The sequence below is a fragment of the Malania oleifera genome, chromosome 8 (genome assembly GCF_029873635.1).
Source record: "Malania oleifera isolate guangnan ecotype guangnan chromosome 8, ASM2987363v1, whole genome shotgun sequence".
NCBI lineage: Eukaryota > Viridiplantae > Streptophyta > Magnoliopsida > Santalales > Ximeniaceae > Malania > Malania oleifera.
In genome coordinates this window covers 98,114,463-98,135,950 of record NC_080424.1, presented here as the reverse complement: position 1 = coordinate 98,135,950, position 21,488 = coordinate 98,114,463, and the positions used below count along the sequence as shown (strand labels likewise).

The window sequence follows — 21,488 nt, the reverse complement described above, 5'->3', positions numbered from 1 at the left end:
GGAAAACGTAAAGCCCAAATGAGTAGCACTCGAGAGTGCAAGTGCACAACATCGTCCATAAAGAGAAGCAAAAATGATTCAAAATATTTTGCAGGTGCCAGCTTTATTTATTTATTTATTGTAATAAAAATTGGCTAAAGTACTGAACTCTCCTGAGGTTTTTCCAAAATAGGCAATCTTCCCCACAAAATGACACCGACTTTCTTTGACGTTTAAATTTAATTACACTTGTGCCTCCTCCATTACAACAACAACAACAACAACAACAAACCAAGCCTTAAGTCCCACTTGGTGGGGTTGGCTACGTGAATCCTTTTCCACCAATTTACACCTCCATTAGTTGAACAAAAATCGATAAGTTGGCCTTTTATGGAATTGAAATCTAAATCGGGAAAGGATTTAGAGAAATGAATTTAGAGTTGCAAATACTCTGTACATTGTTCTATGGGATGTGTCTTCTTCTTTGTAGGTGCATTTTCTAATGAGGCCAGTTTTGCTTTGACTGCTGTGTGCGTTCTCCTTAAAATTCATCCAAAAACTGTTATGTCTGCTTTTTCTCATTGTTAGGTCTTTTTCCACTTACCACTTAGGGGGTCAAATTTGTTACTAAGACAAATGCATCATGCTGTCATGGAGGGTCAACTAATGGCAAGGGTCTAAGTTCATCACAGGGAGGCTAGTGTCATTCTTTGAAGGTCAGGTGACCAGGGGGGGGTCTGTCTTTCTAGTATACCACAGGAGAGGTTGGCGTACTTTGCCCTAACAAATTTTTATTTGAGGTCTTTCACTAGCTGATAAATGTATGTCAGCTAGTCCACCATATCTTTTTTTCTTGTGAATGGATAAGGTGTGATTGAGCCCAAGTTTCTCTCGCAGAACTCAGCTTCTTACCTTTTCCGTGCCAATAATTTTTATCTCTAAATATAGAAGCGTCATTATCATTGCTTTGTTACAATGTTGAATTATCTGAATGTTTTATGATTTAGAATACAGCAGTTCTTTGAATTTAATGAATTGCATTTACATGGCTTGACTCTCCTTTTTGTCCCAGGATTTTGGTTACGTACAAACAACATCTACAGAAGTGTTGAAGTCATATGTATTTAATGAACCAATTGTTATTGATGCAGCACGTTTGCCCCCGCTTGGTGCTGCTGCTATTTTTGTGGTACTGGTTTAGGCTTTAGATGATCAATTACATACTATGACATTATTTTTTTTGGAATATTGACTTGATACTTGTTATGAATACTTCTCAAACTTGTATGTGTTCAGCAAGGGTCCAAAAGAATGCCAGGAACAGCTATTACAAAATCTGTTGTAGCAAATGAGCCCGGGGGGCGGAAGAGGGAGGAAATTTTTGTTGACATCATTGAGAAAATAAGTATTACATTCAGTTCAAGTGTGAGTATTTCATGTTTCCATTTGGCTTAACTTCATTATTGTATCTCGTGTTGCCATTCTTTTTCAGTCTCACTTCTAGCACCAAGCTTTGGAAACTTGTTAAAAAAGCAAGTGTAATGTTTGTCAACAATGCTAGAGTTATGTAGAGGTTGACAGGTTGGTCAGATGAGGTGTATGGTAGATATGCTTTTCCTTTTCTTTTCAATTTTTTGTTTTATTTAAAACAGTTCAAGTCTTCAACTTTCCTGCATTTTATGTACTCTGGAAAATCAACTTTTTTCCTAGGGGTTAGTGGTGGGCCTGGGATTCAATACAGCACAACCTGTCCTGCTCCATTGGAACTGTGGCATGGACTTTCTACTATTATGAGAGAATATTGCATATTCATCCCATTAAGACGGGGTCAAACTAAACAAGAAATAGGAATAAATGTTTCTGATTTTGATTCTTTAAAAATTGTTGTTGCAATGATAATCCTCTCTTTCTATTGTGGTTCACGCCCTTTGAGCAATTAGAATGTCTTCTATAAAAATATAAAATAATCTTCTTCTGCAATTATGGTCGAGAAATGAATAGTCTGCTGTTCCTACCTGCAATTGGTGTGAGATAGTGGATATAGTACATATTTGAAATCTTTAATTCAGATGTTATTTGTCAAAAAATTTAAATGCTAATTTTCAAAAATTGTGTTATGATCAACTCTCATCTTTTTTTCACATTGCACTCTGGGTTTGTTATCATTTTTAATATTTTATGCTGTTTTCATTAATTTAATGTTGGCTCTACAGGGATATATACTTACTTCTGAGATTGATGGAACCATTCAAATGAAGAGTTATCTTACTGGCAACCCAGAAATTAGACTTGCTCTTAACGAGGATGTGACTATAGGAAGAAATGGAAGATCAGTCTATGGTAATTTTTTTCATGGCTTATTGGCTCATAGCCTTTGATGTTAGAAAAGTTTTTAGGATTGCAGTTTGAAATTTGGCCTTTATACTTGTGATTCTTTCAAGCTGTTAATGCCAAATATAGGGACAAGATATATGGAATCACAGGAAGATTTTTGTTTGCAAAAACATTTCTGTTTGTGCCTTATTATTCACATAAGAGCATAAATTATTATTGTTGCTTTTGGTTTTATGGTTGTGTTGTTAGTTTTCTGTTTTGTTGTCAGTTTTTGCAAACTGAAAACCAGTTTTGTGGTTTTCATTTGTTGTGCTATTCTTTAATATTCAGAACTGATTTTTGTGGATTAAATCAATCATTATGTGCAAAAAATTTTAATTAAAATTGGAGTAGCATAACTGTATGATTTTAAAATATAATTAAAATAAAAATGTTCATAAAATTTCTAAAATTTTGAAAAATATAAAAACGATCATTCAAAAAATCATTTCCCCCATTTTCAATTGTCATGTACAATAGGATTGTTCTTGGAGCATTAATAAATGAGTTTTAAAACATAATAATTAAATAAAATTGTTATAATTAATTTATATTTTTTATGACATTTTTTAATTTATATTCTTTCATATTTTTGTTCTTTCAATCATATTTTTAAATTATTATTTGATTCAAACAAAGATAAACATGGACTTAATTCGGATTTTAATTTATTTTAGTTTTGAAACTATTAAACTGATTGTTAGTTTTCAATTTTTAGTTTCTGTTTCTGTTTTTCATTTTTGTTTCTAGTTTGGTATGTTTGGTGTCATTTCTGTTTTCCTAGAGCTAAAGCAGAAAAAAAACATTTCTTATGATTACTATGGGACTAGCTGCATCAATCTCCCTCTTCTGCTTAAAATTTATCTGGTTATTTACCTAGCTTGGGATAAAAAAGAACAAGGCACCATATTTTGTTAGTGGCACTTGACAGATGGCAAATATCTGTTAGTCTGATGTTGTCAACTTTGATTTGCTAGTCAACCACAGAACATCACATTGAAGTTTGCTGAAGGGCTTCACGCCTTCACGTTTGGCAACAGTAAAATTGTTGGTGTATCAATATCATATATGGACAGCCTATGTTTCTTGTTGCAATATGTGGTGCATTTAGGAATGAATTCAAAGTAGGGCCTTGCCCTCTGCCCCCAAAAAAGCAAAAGAAAGAATAAGAAAATGGCAAGTCAGGCAAGTATTGGTTACACAAATTATTTAAGTCATCTGTATAAGTCAATCTTTGGTGATACCACCACTATTTTGATATGCATTTATATTTTATATGCACAAAATCTCATTGAAGGTACTCTTCATATTGGTTGTTGAATGTGATGTGCGTCTTTGATGATGGCTGCTTGAGAAACTGTTTTAGTTATTTGGCCCCTACAACTCCCTTGCATTCGCCTTATTTCCTTGTTTTTTGCAACACAGATTATAGTAGCTCATTGGGTTCAGGAGCTGTGATACTAGATGACTGTAACTTCCATGAATCTGTGCATCTTGATAGTTTTGACATTGACAGAACTTTGTCCCTGGTGAGTGTGATTGAGAAAATGCAAGCTTGTAGGTTGTTCTTTCCTTGTGACACTTCATTTTATTTCTTGTTAGTGGTAGTAATGATCCATCTAGCCATTATTTGACAGATACCACCGGATGGCGAATTTCCTGTCATGAATTATCGCATGACTCAGGAATTCAAGCCTCCGTTTCGTATTAATGCTTTGATTGAAGAAGCAGGAGCTCTTAGGGTGAGTTTATCTTCCTCTTCATAAGTTCTTATTATAACTGCCAATATATTGACATTGCCGATGTTTTATCTAGGCTGAAGTTATTGTCAAAGTGCGTGCTGAATTCCCATCAAATATTACTGCAAACACAATTATGGTACAGATGCCACTACCAACATATACAACTAGGTATTATCTTGTTTACGGTGTATATTACTGCAAATATACAGATGCCACTTCCAACATATATGACTGGGTATTATCTTGTTTAAGTACTATTAATTGGTGTTAATGGTGAAGTATATGCTTGATATTGTTCAGTTTTTAACTAAGAGGTTACAGGATGCCCAAGAACTTCCATCATTTGCTGATTTTCAGTATGTTTAGTATGTACCCTGTGTATATCTGGGGATTTAAAGCAGCACAAATAGAATGTGTGTTTTTTCTGTGAGACAACGGAAAACATTTTGCATTTTGTTTTAGGATAAATTGTAAGTTTACTTGAAACCCCAGCATTTCTTTAATCTTTAATTATGTATGGATATAAGAATAGAGAAATAGGTAACAACTGACTATTCAAGATAAGGAAGCAAGGCTCCATTCGCTTAGTAGACTTGATTGAAATTTGGAATTGCAAAGGTATCTGGCTTTTGAGATTCTGAAAGGTTGTGAGAAAGTTGTTCATCATATTTGCACCGTAGGAGATTCTGAAAAAAGCTGAACATACTGCTCTTGCAGTACAGATTTAATTTCTGGAAATTTTTTTATAATGATAATTCGGATATCATTTGCTTTTGTATAATTTGGGATTGGATGACCAGAATGAAGAGAGAATTGGCTGGAAATGTGATTAAAAACCTTGTCCTGCGGAGTTACACTTGAAAATTAATATTCTTGATGTTCCTGATGATTGCATCTGGGTTGGAATGATTTTCAGGGCTAGTTTTGAGTTGGAACCTGGAGCAGTTGGGAACACAACTGACTTTAAGGAGGGAAATAAGAGACTAGAATGGGGATTAAGGAAGGCAAGATATTCTTCTGAATATTATATTTTTGTCTTCTCGTCTCAAAGGTTTATACAGTTGAGAAGTCTAGTAGAAAGATTTATTCAAGCTGCATACTTCAAAAAGCTATTAACCATGATTTGCCCTTATTCATGTGTAACATGTCACAGATTGTTGGTGGATCTGAACATACACTGCGTGCAAAGCTGACATTCTCACAGGAATTCCATGGTAAGTGAATTTTTTATTTCTCTTAATTTTCACATAATGAATTTAATTTTGTTGACTCGAGCAACTCTGTTTGCTTTAATTTCAATGCAGGAAATATAACAAAGGAAGCTGGACCTGTTAGCATGACCTTCACAATACCAATGTACAATGCTTCAAGGCTTCAGGCAAGATGTTATGATAACTACACCAATAAATTAACCTTTTTTTTTTTTTTTCCCCTAATTTTGTTTGGTGGGTGTGCCGGGACAGTGGCCCCTGTGACAACCTTAAATCTTCAAATCTGTGGTACACTGTTTTACTTGGATGAAGATTCATAGCAAATAGCTCCCTGTATCACTAAAATTATTGCAAGAGTGTAAGGATAAAATTATATTGTGTTCTTGCACCAATACCACTAAATATATCTCTTGGGGAGTGCATGATTTCATTCTTGAGGGTCTTTCACTAGGTAGTTTTATGCATACCCGCCCATGGCTGGGACAAGATGGTTGCGTGCATGAAAAACACGAAATGAAAATGATAAAAACGATGAAAATTCAAGTTAAGAGTTACCACTTGGCATGGAACATCCTTGAGCTCTTTACTAGGTGACCCAAGTTGAGTGGGTACACCTTGTTTTTGTGATTAAACATACCGTGTGACTGAGGACTATCTAAGCTGTATATTATTTTATATTTAAAATAATAACTGTTATGTCATTGCAACCATAAAAGTAATATATATATATATATATATATATATATATATATGTATATTTGCTGAGTAGTATCTATATTAATTGTGATGCTGGCTTACCATGTAATTTTCACCAATGGCATGGCATGTTAAACTCTCTCTCTCTCTCTCTCTCTCTCTCTCTCTGTAATTTTTATTATACATTTTTAGATGCATTATTTTGTTATGTTTCCTCCTGCAGGTTAAATACTTGCAGATAGCTAAGAAGTCCAAAACTTACAATCCGTATCGATGGGTGAGATACGTAACGCAAGCGAATTCCTACGTTGCCCGGATATGAGGGGATAAAAGCATTTACCCCCATTTTCCCTTGTTGCTTCTGTTTGGTATGTTTTATTTTTCTAACCTTTCATCGGTGTTTTAATGAAATAAAATAGAATTGTTTTTGCCCTCATCAGATATTTGAATATAATGCCATTTTTGCAATTGTCTTCTTACATGAACCATCCTCAGCCTAGGGCTGTTACTGCCCCATGTTAAATTCTGTTCATGATGAGCACACTGAAACAATATTTTTCTCCTTCCTCTCCATTTCTTCTACTCGTTTTGTTTTATTTTTTTTAACTCGCACTTTTAAAATTGATGCTCCTCTTCAAGTGAAGAATTCTTTAGCGAGTGGAATATATGGTGTTTTTCATGTTGTCAATATGTTGTGGTTCAGGACTTCAGTCACTTTCATGAATGACTAGTCTCTGCCTGGGCTTGGCTTGCTGATCCATGTTTAGAACTTATAACTTGTGAGAGATGCATATAAGTAATTATATTGCAGAAATTGTTCAGCACTTTTGGCATCTATTCTCTCGTCTTCTCACATGTAAATTTTTTACAGTGGAACTGACACTGAACCACCATATTTGATTTGCATGCAGATGGAATGAGAGTAGGAAAGGAATAGAATGAAATGAAAATTTGAATAGGAAGTATGACAAAATCAAGTGATAAATTTGATTTTATTCTTTTTAATTTTATTCATTATATACCAAACATAGTGATATTCTGGGACTACTGAATACTAGTGATCTTATGAAAGTCGTTAAATACATTGCAAAATATCTATTCCTAGAAATAAAGTGATCCTAATATAAAGACTTAATTAATTACAAAAGTGGTACATTGTTATTATAAAGTTATGGTAAGATGAAAATTTTTATGAATTCATACATAGAATAAACATTGGAATAACTATTATTATTTTTATTATGGGAAAGATTGTTCTGTTTCTATTATATTTCATGCTTAATGGAATGGTGCGGGTTTTTGCCTGACATTTTTTTAAAGAAGAATTATTCTTATATTATTTTTATTATATTTTCATAAATCTTATTTTATTGTTTGGGATAAATATTTTGTGAGCAAATGTGACATTCAAGTTCATTGTTTGGATCCATCTTCATGGATGAGATGATGATCAAGTAGCCAATATCATTTTCACTATTTTGAAAATTTTATTTTTGTAATTTGAATTTATAGACTTTTGGATTGAATCTTTTCAATTAGAACAATCTCTGTTTCCAATTTTAAATAGAATTAAATTTAATTTAAGTTTTTATTCTATTCATTTTTTATCCCATTGTATTTTGCAAATTTTAAAACTTCGCTTGTGATGCACTTAATGTTCTAATTTTTTCACACACAGTCGGTCCTTAGCCCTGGTTAAGGAGGAGGGTTGCGTTAGGTAGCTGATAGCTAGCGTAAAATTTGTCAGATCACTATGATATGAATCCTTACCGTATAGTTGTTGGGATGTCCCCTACGAGCGACGCGTTGTATTTGAACCACCCGGATGTAGCGAAAAGTGGGTGAGGGTGGGTTAGGTCGTCGCCCTGAAATGACACGCCGTGTTGGCGCCCGGGTACGGTGTTAAATATGCGAGGGTTCCTGCATCATTCTGGACGTGGGCAGGTAAAGACGTTAGTTCAGGAAACTCGGATTAAATTAGCAACTTGGAATATAGGGACACTTATGGGTAAAAACATGTAAATTGTGGATACAATGATTACAAGAAGAATTAATATAATTTGCCTTTAAGAAACTGAGTGAGTGAAACTAAATGAGTGGGAGAGAAAGTTAGAGAAATTGATAAATCAAGATTTAAATTTTAGTATGCTGGAAAAGAAAAACATAAGAATGAAATAGACATTATTATAGATAAAAACTTAAAAAATAGCGTTGTGAATGTAACTAGAATAAGAGATAAAATTATAAAAATCAAGATGGTATTAGGACGAGAGATAATAAATATCATAAGTGCTTATGCTCGCCAAGTTGGCTTAACAGAAAATCTTAAGAGACAATTTTGTGAAGATATGGATAGTATTATACAAGACATACCAGAGACTGAAAAAATATTTATAGGGGGAGATTTGAATGGAAACGTTGAAAGAAATAGTAAAAATTATGAGATGATACATAGAGGATATGGATATGGAGGTAAAAATGAGTTTGGAGAGATGATCTTACACTTATGTCATATGATTTTAGTATAATGAATACTTGCTTTAAGAAGAGAGAAGAACACTTAATAACCTTTAAAAGTGGACAAAATAAAAGTCAAATAGATTTTTTTTTAACTAGGAGGGTAGATCGTTTATCATGCAAGGATTGTAAAGTTATTCCAGGTGAAAGCCTAACCACACAACATAGAGTCTTAGTGTTAGATATATGTATTAAAAAATGAAAGAAAAAAGATAAAATAAACTAGTGTAGGAGAATTAGATGGTGGAACATAAAATGAGAAAATATAATAAAATTTAAAGATAAAATGATCAAAGATGAGGATTGGATCTTAGAGGATGGAATATATACAAATACTCTTTGGAATAGATTAGTTAACTCTATTAAAAAGATAGTAAAAGAGATTTTATGTGAATCAAGGGGAAGATTCTCAAATAGCAAAGAGAGCTGGTGGTGAGATAAAGATGTACAAAAAATCATAAAAACAAAATGAATTTGGTATAAAACATGACAAAAATGTAGAAATAGAGATAATTTTGAAAAATATAAGGAGGTAAGAAAAGATACAAAAAGGGCCGTTAGTGAAGTTAAATATAGATTATTTAATAGTTTGTATGATAGATTAGGTACAAAAAATAAAGGGAAAGAGATATATTTAAACTTGCCAAAGCTAGAGAAAGGAAGAGCAATGACTTAAGAAATGTAAAATGTATAAAAAGTGAGGATGATATTGTCTTGGTTAAGGACAAAGATATTAAAGAAAGATGACGAAGTTATTTTAATAAGTTGTTTAACAAAAGCCAAATAGGAGGCTTAAACTTAGAATTGTCAAATGAGGAAAAGACTATAAATATAAGATTTATTCGAACAATTAGAGTTAACGAAGTTAAGTTTGCACTAAAAAAGATGAAAAATGAGAAAATTATGGGATCAGATAACATCCTAATTGAAGTTTGGAAATGCTTGGGTAATAACGGAATTATATGGTTAACTAATTTATTTAATACAATTGTAAATACAAAGAAAATGCCAGATGAATGGAGGAAAAATATTTTAATACCTATATACAAAAATAAAGAAGATATTCAAAATTGTAATAACTATCGTGGAATTAAACTTATGAGTCATACGATGAAACTATGAGAAATGGTAGTTGAACAAAAATTAAGGTTAGAAACGAAAATCTTAGAAAATCAATTTGGTTTTATGCTTAGGAGATCTATCATAGAAGCTATTTATCTTTTACGAAGATTAATGAAAACGTTTAGGGAAAAGAAGAGGGACTTGCATATAATATTTATTGACCTTGAGAAAGCATATGATAGGATACCTAGGAAAGTTGGTGGGTTTTAGAAAAAAAAAGTGTATGTTTTAGGTATACCGATGTCATTAAGGATATGTACGATGGAGTAATGACTAGTGTAAGGACTATAGATGGAGAAACTAAAGAATTTCCAATCACTGTAGGTGTACATCAAGGATCTGCTTTGAGTCATTATCTTTTTGCCTTAGTGATGGACCAATTGACTAAGAATATTCAAAAGGAGGTTCTATGGTATATGTTGTTTACAGATGATATTGTATTAATTGACGAAACTAGGGACAGAGTAGAGGTTGGGTTAGAATTATGGAGAAAATCTTTGGAATCTAGAGGTTTTAGGATAAGTAGAAATAAAACAGAATATATGAAATATAATTTTAGTAATGATAGGAGGAATATTGGAGATAAAATTAAACTTAATGATGAAGAAATAAATAGCACTTGTAGATTTTGATACCTTGGATCTATTATGCAAGTTGAAAGAGAAATTGAAGATGATGTAATGCATAGAGTTAAAGCAGGTTGAGTAAAATGAAGAAATGCTTCAAGTGTGCTATGTGATCGTAGAATATCCTTAAAATTGAAAGAAAAGTTTTATAGGATAGTTATAAGACCAGTTATTCTATATGATCGGAATATTGGGCGACGAAAAAATATAATATCCAAAAAGTAAAAATTGTCGAGATGAGAATGCTTATATGGATGAGTGGTATAATATTGAAAGCTAAATTAAGAAATGAACATATTCGTGATAAGTTAGGTATAACTCCTATAGAAGATAAAATAAGGGAGGAACGACTCAGATGGTATGGACACTTGCAACGTAGGCCTTATAGTGTACCTATGAGGAAGAGTGACTCAGTTACTGTGGGGGGCAGTAAAAGGGGTAGGGGTAGACTTAAAATAACTTGGGAGAAGATAGTGAGTAAGAATTTAATATCCTTGAATCTATCAAAAGAAATAGTCCATGATTGCATAAATTGGCGGAAAATGATTCATATAGTCGACCCCACTTAATGGAACTAAAACTTGATTTTGTTGTTGTTGTTGTTGTTATTGTTGTTGTTGTATTTCACAAATTTTAACTTGACTTGAAATTTAGAATCTCTCCATCCTTACTTTTCATGCAATCAATCCATTGTTTAACCCCGACTCTAACCCTAACCCTAACCCTAACCCTAACCCTAACTCTAACCCTAACCCTAACCCTAACCCTAACCCTAACCCTCCATTCTTCATTCAAGGCACTGGTTGGCTATGAAATCTTTGATGCCCATGCCCCAATTCCTATTCCCACCTTGATGAGACTCATAGGACATGAATTTTGTGGGATCCAATCATTTCACATCCTAGGAACATGCATTGATGCTGATGATCGCTCAAGTCATTAGATTTGCACAAATGGGAAGGCGTCATTATGGTTCTCCTATCTAATAATAATACTCAAAGAGTAACACACTAACCGGGTACTTAAATTATCAATAGTGCCCTTTCCCTTTTGACCCAATCACACCAGGTGTCACATTCTCATTGCCCTATGTTTCGATGATTGATTAAGAATATTCTTTGGAGCCTACTTAAAACACAGAATATAAAACATCAGAGTCAAACCGAAATGTCTCCCACACAATTTTATATTGAGGATCAGGGTATATATGAGAGTGAAATTGAGATGAAATGAATGTGGTGGGAACTGTATTCTATTTTTATTCCTTAATCATGTACATGTATGCAGGAAAAGAAAGATGGTATTCCTGGAAAAAGGAGGGAATTCAATTGAAATCCAGGAAAGTGGATTCCAAAAGGCTGGGTAGGATTTGATTAATCAGATATTCCCAATAGATAGTCCACTAGTCTCAACTGATGCATATCTGTGCAAAGTTAATCGCTTTTATTCTTCAAATCAAAATGTTCAATTTTCAGTTAATATTACTTTAGGGATTTGATTCCAGTTCTCTTGCTTTTCTGTCTCATTATTTTTACATTTAATTTTTGTTTACTTAAAAAAATTGAAGTGCTTCTTTTTGTGCTTTGTCTTGACTTTTGATTTTTGATCGATCGTAGAAATCATATCATTTAGATCATCTAAATTAGGATTAAATCGGATAGGCAGTATAAAGCTTGTTTTACTACGATCAATATATCACTTTAAATGGATAGTAATTTAAATTGTTTTTCTCTTTTTCAAGAAGATACAGACGATTAGAATTTGAAATATTTTTTGTAAAAGTTTTAGGTTCGAACCTCGACAAAGAACGAAAAATGATAATAAAGAACAAAAGAGATAAGTCACTTACATTCGAATGGGTCAAAAAATATCATTCTTTAAAAACATTTTTGGAAAATGTGAAATTTAATATACAAATAAGTGAATTCTATAGTTAAAGTACATTGGATTTGAGCTACACTTACCGATTCTCATCACTAAAAAGTAAGACTAATTAGATCATTGTCAGATTTCTTATCCTAAAAAGTAGGATAGATGGTAGGTCTCATTTTAATAGTATGGAGAGATTTGGTATGCAAATAGGGGAGAAAAGGTTTGAATACTTTTACGAATAAAATATTTTACATGATTTTGTTAATTGAAAAGGATCCATCTCGAGGTGAATTATGACCTATTTTTTATGTTAATGTTACAAGATTTTAGGAGCCACCAAATATGAGTAGGGGAGAAAAAACCTATGGGAAATAGAAAAAGCCAAAAAAGTATTTACGACTTACAAACAAAGAAAAATACAAGTATAGGGGGGTAGGCCTAGATGAAATTGCCTAGTGCTTGCTCTTTGAAAGTTGAAATAGCACCATTACATGCATTTACCTTCTAAGAAAGCTATCTGCAGGCATTGGATGCTACAACTAGAGGTTGGAGTTTTGTACTTATTTAATTGAAGGAAGGTAATTTTTTTTTTTTTTAATTTTTAAAGAAGACATTTACTCTGTGACTTAGTTAGACCCTAAGCTAGCATTTAGAGTATAGTTTTGGTAGATTTAGATTTGCATAAATTTATAAGAAATAAAGTATAAGATTAGATCGAGTTTCTTTCAAATTCATAAAAAATTAAATTTAAATTCTAAAGTTCTTACTTTCAAACACTACTAAAAGAGACATAATACTTAGTGCGCATGTTTCTTTTTGACACACATAACACATCTTGTTTTATTTGAAAATACTATTATCTAAATTATTATAATTATTATTTTATTTAAAAAATCAAATATGGGAGATGAGATTTTACAATAACTACTTGATATACTAAGTCTCCTAAGACTAAGTCATCGACTTGAAATTCAAATGGAAGATTTGAATTTGATTTGAAATGGAAGGTTTGAATCTGATATTAAATTCAAATGAGAAATTTTGAAAACTCACAATCCCTTGATGGTAGGAGATGTGAGAGGAAATCTCTCAATGGATAGGGTCTTGACCAGTCTATAAATAGGACCTGTGATTAACCATTAAGTCACACATTTTTGGCTTATGGTGATATAGAACTGGCCAAAAATCCTACTCTTTCTCTATTTTTCATAGTTCTCTTTCTTATTTCAGATTCCTTTCTTGAAAACTTGAGCCGTTATGGCTGGAGGTCAGATCATTGTTCTCTTCTGCTTGTAAACAATTGTTGGTTTATAGTTTCTGAAATTATGCTTTAATTAGTGGTATCAGAGCCAACTCCATGCCATATTGCTTAGTTTCTATTATTCTAAAATTGCATGAAATTATTTTTCAAGAAACTGATTTTGATATTATAGTATTAATTTCTATGATGAATCATTCATTTTCGGCATGAATAGGAAAAGGGGGTGGAAGGAAAAGCTGAGTAGGAAAATTAACCTATTTTGCTTGTTGGTAATGGGTTGTAATGAATCCTTCCAAAGTCAATTTTTTTTTTCTTATTGACGTTTTCTGGGGTAAAAAGTGAAAAAGGTAAATTACATAATTGATCCTTCAAGTTGAAGCAGGTACTTTAACCTCGTGTTTTGATTTTAATTCTTTAGATTTGCAATTAAATTACTGTGTGATTCTTGACCGTTAAATTGGCTTTAGCTTTTAGAAGGAATCTGCGAGTCCTTTAAATTACTTTTGTGCTCATTTGAGTTTAGTTATAAAAAAAAAAAGGTGATTTAAAAGACTCATTTTTTAGGCCTTAATAGAAGTGGAGAAAAGGGCGTGTACAAGGTTCTGCTTGTTTCTTGCATCTGTTATGTATGTTAGTAGATTGATGGTGGTCATTGGTCAAGGATCAAGTTTCAATTTGATTGCAAGCAAAGGAGTTGAAATGTCATTATTGAAATATAAGGGACTAAAGTACAATTGGACTAAACTTCGAGGAACAACGTTGCAATTTACCCAAAATAGGAAATAAATCTGCTTCTTTTCTTGCACCCATCTCCCTCTTCTCCTCTATCATCTGCTTGGTAAAAAAAAAAAAAGTGCATAAATATTTAATGCATGTCATATATGCATTTATTAATTTTTTTTGACCTATAATTGTGATTATTATTTGTGCATTTATTAAATTTTTATGTAAATGCTAATATATGTCTTTATTAAGTAGGCTTATTGCTGTTAAAATTGTATTTTATTTCATGTACATTAGTATTAAAATACATGATTATATAAGCCTTAATTAAATTAATGGACTGTTTGCTGTGGGGTATGGGTGTGTACATCTAAGGAGATTTTGTCTAGGAGATTGAATTTTAAGCGAGATCATTGTGATCCCTCCATCTTTCGTGGGAATCTTGAAGTTCTGTCTAGGAAGGAAAAATCTTTTATGGGAACTTACTTGGTAGTGCTATTCGTATTTATAGTAAAATAGGCCTAGAATATTAAAGTTTCTAAATAATGGATTGAGCTATATCAAGAAAAAAGAATATTATTGTGTATTAAAAATTAGCCACAACAATTTTACATGCAAATATAATTTTTTTTTTATAAATTGGTTTTAAATCTACATTGCAGTTAAGTCATAAATGATGATTACTTTACCCTACAGGGAGGTAATTATTTTCTTTGACATGATTGAAATAAGATAGTGATTAAGAAAGGGAATACTAAATACCCACAGGTATAAGTTTCCTTATTCCACTAGTCTTATTATAAAGTATAAGCATATCTAATGCATTATGCAACCTATACCCACATGAAAGGTTTAGATTTTTGCTTTTGAATCTAACATTGGTTGGTTCAAACTACAATTTTTTTTCAACGTATTAATTAAATTTCTTAGTTATAGCAATTGCTGTTACTTCTATTCTAAGTAATGATTCTCATATTCCAATTCTGAACGGTGAAAATTTTTCGGATTGGAAGGAAAAAATCCTCTTGACATTAGGGTGCATGGATATTGATCTAGCACTCTATATTGACAAACCAACAGTACCTACGGAATCAAGTCCTGCTACATATCAATTGGCCTATGAACGGTGGGAGAAATCCAACCGTCTGTGTCTAATGTTCATCAAGTCTCATGTTAGCAAGAACATTAGAGGGTCAATTACTGAGTGTGACCATGTCAAGGACTACATAAAGGCTATTGAAGAGCAATTTATTAGTTCTGACAAGGCACTTGCTAGCACCTTAATGAACAAGCTATCAATGATGAAATATCACAAATCTAAAGTGTGTGTGAGCACATTATGGAAATGAGGGGCATTGCAGCCCACCTCAAGTCCTTGGAAATTGAGATTACAGAATCATTTCTTGTCCATTTCATACTCAACTCTCTCCCTGCAGCATATGAACCATTTAAAATATCATACAACACAAATAAGGAAAAATGGTCTATTAATGAGCTGCTGACTATGTGTGTGCAAGAAGAGGAGAGGTTGAAACATGAAAATCTACAGAGTGCCAATTTTGTCACTCACAAAAGGAGACAAGGAAGGAAAGGTAAATGTGTTGATAGTAAACCTTTTAAGAAGAAGGAAGAAGGGTCATTAAAACGAAATGATCATAGGGATGCACACTTCTTCTGTATGAAAAAGGAGCACCAAAAGAAAGATTGCTTGAAATACAAGCAATGGCTCGTGAAAAAAGGTAATCTCAATGTTCTTGTGTGTTATGAATCTAATTTCATGGATACTCATCATAATACATGGTGGATTGATTTAGGTACTACAATTCACGTTGTTAGTGTCATGCAGGGCTTTCTCAGCTTATGGAAACCAACGGGAAGTGAACAAGGCATCTATTCTGGAAATGGGATGTGTTCGCACGTTGAGGCAGTGGGGACTTTTAGGCTTGTTTTAGAAAATAAATTTCAACTAGATCTTGAAAACACTTTTTATGTACCTTCTTTTTCCAAAAAAAAAATAATTTCAATTTCTAGACTAGCACATTTGAAGTTTCAATTTCATTTTGTAAACTCTCAAGTTTATTTATCTAAAAATTTAGTTGTCATAGGCACTGGAAGTTTAATAAATGGTTTGTACAAATTAAATCTAGATCTTGTCTATGAGCAAAGTCTCCTAACAATGCATGATAATGTTGGTACTAAACGTACCATTATTGATGAGTCCTCCTCTACATTATGGCACCGGAGATTAGGTCATATCTCCATTGAAAGAATGAAGAGATTAGTTAATGATGGAGTCCTCAAAACTCTAGATTTGTCTGATTTCAACACTTGTGTGGGTTGTATAAAGGGTAAGCAAACCAATAAGACAAGTAAAAGTGTCAAGAGGAGTAATGAAATACTTGGGATCATACACATTGATATCTGTGGTCCTTCAGTGCCCCTTGTCTAAATGGTCAGAGATACTTTATCTCATTTATTGATGACCATACTCGGTATATGTATCTCTACCTTATATTTAATAAAGCCGAAGCACTAGATGCATTCAGGACATTTAAGAAAAAAGTAGAGAAACAATTAGACAAAAGTATTAAGATCATAAGATCAGATGGGGGTGGTGAATATTATGGAAAATACACAGAATCAAGACAAAGATTGGGTCCATTTGTAGAATTTCTTAAGGATGAGGGTATTTTTGCTCAATATACTATGCTGGGATCACCTTGCCAAAATGGTGTTGCAGAAAGGCGGAATCATACCCTTATGGATATGGTTCGGAGTATGTTAAGCAACAATGATCTTCCCTTTTATTTGTGGAGTGAGGCTTTAAAAACTGCAGTGTATATCTTAAGCAGAGTTCCATCTAAGGCGGTTCCCAAAATGCCATTTGAGTTATGGAAAGGATGGAAACCGAGTTTAAGACCCTTACACATATGAGGTTGTCCAATTAAGGTCAGAATCTATGATCCACAATTAAAGAAATTAGACCCTAAAACAATCAGTGGATACTTCATTGGTTATGCATAAAATTCTAAGGGTTATAAATTTTACTGTCACTCACATGCACCTAGAATTGTTGAAGTTAGGAATGCAAAATTTCTTGAGGATATTGACATTAGTGGGAGCACTGTTTCTTGAAAGATAGAGTGGGAGGAAACACAGAATAAAGAAAATGAATCTGTGATTAAGGGTAAAATGATTATCTTTCAAGAAAATCAATGTGATGTTTTGGAAGAACAATCAAATCATGAAATACCACCTCCACCTCAAGAGGAACAAGTCAATATAGAGGCTGAAGTACAACACCCACCTGACATGGGTGACATTCAAACTCAAGTTTAAGGAGGTCTTCAAGGGTAAGAAGATATGCTATTCCTAGCGACTATCATGTATACTTGATAGAGTCTGACTTTGATGTTGGACTTAAAGATGATCCCATCTCATTTTCACAAGCCATGAGTGGGGAAAATTCAAGTGTTTGGTATGATGCCATGAAGGAAGAAATGGATTCTATGGCTAAAAACCAAGTCTAGAATATCGTTGAGTTACCTAAGGGAGTCAAAGTTGGTAGCTATAAATTGGTCTACAAGACTAAAAGAGACTCAAATGGCAACATTGAGAGATATAAGGCTAGACTGGTAGCCAAGCGATTCACTCAAGTAGAAGGCATTGATTACCATAACGCTTTTTCTCCAGTTTCTAAGGACTCAATTAGAATAATCATGGCTCTTGTAGCTCATTTTGATTTAGAGCTATATCAGATGGATATGAAAACAACATTTTTAAATGGGGATCTTGAAGAATATGTAGACATGAAAGAACCTAAAGGATTTTGTTCTGATCAAGACAATAATTTGGTTTGCAAATTAAAGAAGTCAATATATGGACTAAAGCAAGCCTCCCAACAATGGTATCTAAAGTTTCATGATGTTATTACTTCATTTGGTTTTATAGAGAACATTGTGGATAATTGCATATACCTCAAGATCAGTGGGAGTAAAATTATTTTCTTAGTCCTATATGTGGATGACATCCTACTTGCAACCAATGATTTGAGATTGCTATATGACACGAAACAATTTCTCTCTAAGAATTTTGAAATGAAAGATTTGGGTGAAGCCTCTTATGTCATTGGCATAGAAATTCACAGAGATAGGTCTCAAAGGACATTAGGACTATCTCATAGGGCCTACATTGAAAAAGTTGTTGAGAAATTTAGGATGAATGAATGTAAGTTGAATGTAGCACCCATTTTGAAGGGTGACAAATTCAGCTTAAGTCAGTGTTCGAAAAATATATATGGAAAACATTCCTTATGTGTCTGTAGTTGGTAGTTTGATGTATGCATAGGTCTATATAAGACCAGACATAGCATTTGCAGTAGGAATGATTGGTAGATATCAAAGTAATCCTGGAATGGATCATTGGAAAGCCGCCAAAAAGGTTATGAGATATTTACAAGGAACCAAGGATTACATGCTTACTTATAAGCATGTAAACAATCTAGAAGTGGTTGGATATACATATTTGGATTTTTCTGGATGTCAAGATTCAAAGAAATCCACTTCAGGATATGTCTTTATGCTAGCATGTGGTGCTATATCTTGGAAGAGTACCAAATAGACAATAGTTGCATCGTCTACTATGGAGGCAGAGTTTATAGCATGCTTTGAAGCAACTCCACAGGCCATATGGTTAAGGAATTTTATCGCAGGCCTTCAAGTTGTGGATTCAATATCAAAGCCATTAAGGATTTACTGTGATAACTCGGCAGTAGTGTTCTTTTCAAAGAACAACAAGAGTGGGAGAAGAAGTAAACACATCGACATAAAGTACCTTGCTGTCAAAGAAAGAATTAAAGAACCAAAAAATGACCATTGAACATATAAGTACTGATTTGATGGTGGCAGACCCTTTGACGAAAGGGCTCTCAATCAAAGTGTTTACAAAACATGTGGAAAACATGAGATTGGTCATTACACTTTGTTCTTGATCTCTTATTTAATTGTCGATAAAATCAATTTATTTGTGCACATATAGTATTTGTTCCTAAAATTGTCCATTAGGACATTAGACCCGCAATGACTTATAGGAAGTCATGCATAAAGAGTTACCACATAAAGTTTTATTAAGAAAGGTCGTAGATTGTGATACATGGAAGGAATTGTTTACTATATAAAGAAAAAAAAAAAAAACAGCCATGAATGTATTATCTTTCTATAAAAGCTAAAGTAGTTTTGTGGCCATATTTAGTTTTTAACTTCTCATCCCATAAAGTTTTCAAGATGTATCATGTGAGCCAAATGGGAGAATGTTAGCGCACATGTTTCCTTTTTTTGGTGGCACACATAACACATCTTGTTTTATTTGAAAATACTATTATCTAAATGATTATAATTATTATTTTATTCAAAAAATCAAATATGAGAGATGTTATTTTACAGTAACTACTTGATATACTAAGACTAAGTCTCCTAAGACTAAGTCATCAACTTAAAATTAAAATGGAAGATTTGAATCTGATTTGAAATGGAAGATTTGAATCTGATATTAAATTCAAATGAGAGATTTTGAAAACTCACAATCCCTTGATGGTAGGAAATGTGAAAGGAAATCTCTCAATGGGTGGGGTCTTGACTAGTCTATAAATAGGGCTTGTGATTAACCATTGAGTCACACATTTTTGGCTTACGGTGATATAGAACTGGCGAAAAATCTTACTCCTTCTACTCTTCTGAAACACAGTGAGAGTAAAGATAATTCCCAAATCTCTTTCTCTATTTCTCATAGTTCTCTTTCTTATTTCAGATTCCTTTCTTGAAGACTTGAGCAGTTATGGCTGGAGGTTAGATCACTGTTCTCTTCCGCTTGTAAACAATTGTTGGTTTATAGTTTCTGAAATTATGCTTTCATTATATAGATGCACTTGACTAAAAATTGCCAAAACTGAAACCCTAAGGGTATGCTTGTTTTATAAGTTAGATTCGGTTGGTTTTTGTTAAACACTATTAATTTATGTTTGATGTAATATAGATATAATAGGCTAGAAAAAAGATTTATTGACCCCTCCCATAGATTGCTAAGCTAGCTTATGCTAAGGGAGGTGAAGAGTGCATCTATTTCTTATGCTAAGTTTTTGTTGGAATGCTAGCTAAATAATATTAGATTGGACCAAGTGAGATGATTATTTAATCTATTCTAGTGTTTGGTCCGCCATTGATCTACGAGCTAAGAATAGGAAATGTGTGAAATTCTTTTTACTTTTTGACTTTTATGCGTTTTAGCTCCGTAGACTAAACGATGAGGGGGTTTAAAAAGCTTCCTTCTAACTTGTCCTGTCTTATAGTTGTGTTAAATCAAATATAAACTAAAATATTAATCAAGCCTAACCAAATTGAGTGAGAGAGAGAGATAGGAGAGAGAGAGAGAGAGAGAGAGAAAGAGAGAGAATTCCACCTTTATCCTATCTATAATATCCCCTTGTATATTGTAGACTATATATGGGTATGATAATTTTTATATATATATAGTTTAATATAATTCTATTCAACTCGTTTGACCTTATGAGTCGTTGACGTGTAAATCAGTTATATGATTTTATTAGGCTAGTTCAATTTCTAAATATTTTTTAAAATTTCAACTCTATTCTATTTAGTCTGTTCAACCCTATAAAATCATAATTTATGAGAAATATTTTTAAATACTAAATAGAGGCAGATCATATGGTACGTGTGAACGTGATAGTTTAAAAACATTTTTAAGGGGATCGACTAGCTCACATTTCTTATTTATATTTTAAAAACTCAAAAATAGACTACTTATATCATTACATTATTTAGATGCTCTTCTTATTTGAAAGATTTTTCACTTGTAAAAATTCCAATTGACTACAAATAGAACAGTTAAGAGTAGGCAACGAAAGTAACAATTAATATTTTGAATAATTAGTGATTTCATTTTAGAAGATTTAAAGTGTAAATTCTATTATAATTTAGATGAACTTATTGACACATGATATTGTGTGATTCATGATGTTGTAAAATTTGGGTATAGGACAAACCCACACAACAGAAGATGTAAACTTGCAACAAATAAACAAAGTCTCAACAACACTCCATCAATATGAATGAAAAACAACAACCAATAACATAAGAATGAAAGCAAATGACATTCAATATTCACTACAATGTGAAACACCACAATACAACAGTTTTATAATGATCACTTTGTACAAATACATTTAGAAGTACATATATAGAAGTCCCTCGGAGGTTTTCCTTCAATAACCCAACCACCCCAACGTTGAAATTCGAAATTCAAATTTCTTCTCGCAGCCTAGGCTTTTTTGTCGACGAGAGGATGGGTTCGT

The 21,488-nt window shown here is 32.8% G+C and overlaps 1 protein-coding gene across 4 annotated transcripts in view; it reads left to right on the top strand.

Moving 5' to 3' along the window:
* The window catches only part of LOC131161984 (AP-4 complex subunit mu), a 68,582-nt gene that overhangs the window by 32,297 nt on the left and 14,797 nt on the right, over nt 1-21,488 (top strand). Inside the window, exons 4-14 of one of the 4 annotated variants that reach the window (XR_009138661.1) lie at nt 1,052-1,168; nt 1,276-1,404; nt 2,193-2,319; nt 3,778-3,881; nt 3,990-4,094; nt 4,168-4,262; nt 5,011-5,098; nt 5,248-5,308; nt 5,399-5,472; nt 6,225-6,369; nt 19,928-19,964. Coding sequence is in view for 3 of the 4 variants with exons in the window: in XM_058118067.1 (XP_057974050.1) it covers nt 1,052-1,168; nt 1,276-1,404; nt 2,193-2,319; nt 3,778-3,881; nt 3,990-4,094; nt 4,168-4,262; nt 5,011-5,098; nt 5,248-5,308; nt 5,399-5,472; nt 6,225-6,323 (999 nt within the window). In the remaining variant the exon portion in view is untranslated. Of the gene's footprint in view, nt 1-1,051; nt 1,169-1,275; nt 1,405-2,192; nt 2,320-3,777; nt 3,882-3,989; nt 4,095-4,167; nt 4,263-5,010; nt 5,099-5,247; nt 5,309-5,398; nt 5,473-6,224; nt 6,470-6,704; nt 6,902-19,927; nt 20,314-21,488 lie in introns of those variants that run through there. The other 3 variants (XM_058118067.1, XM_058118068.1, XM_058118066.1) reach the window with 3 other exon arrangements.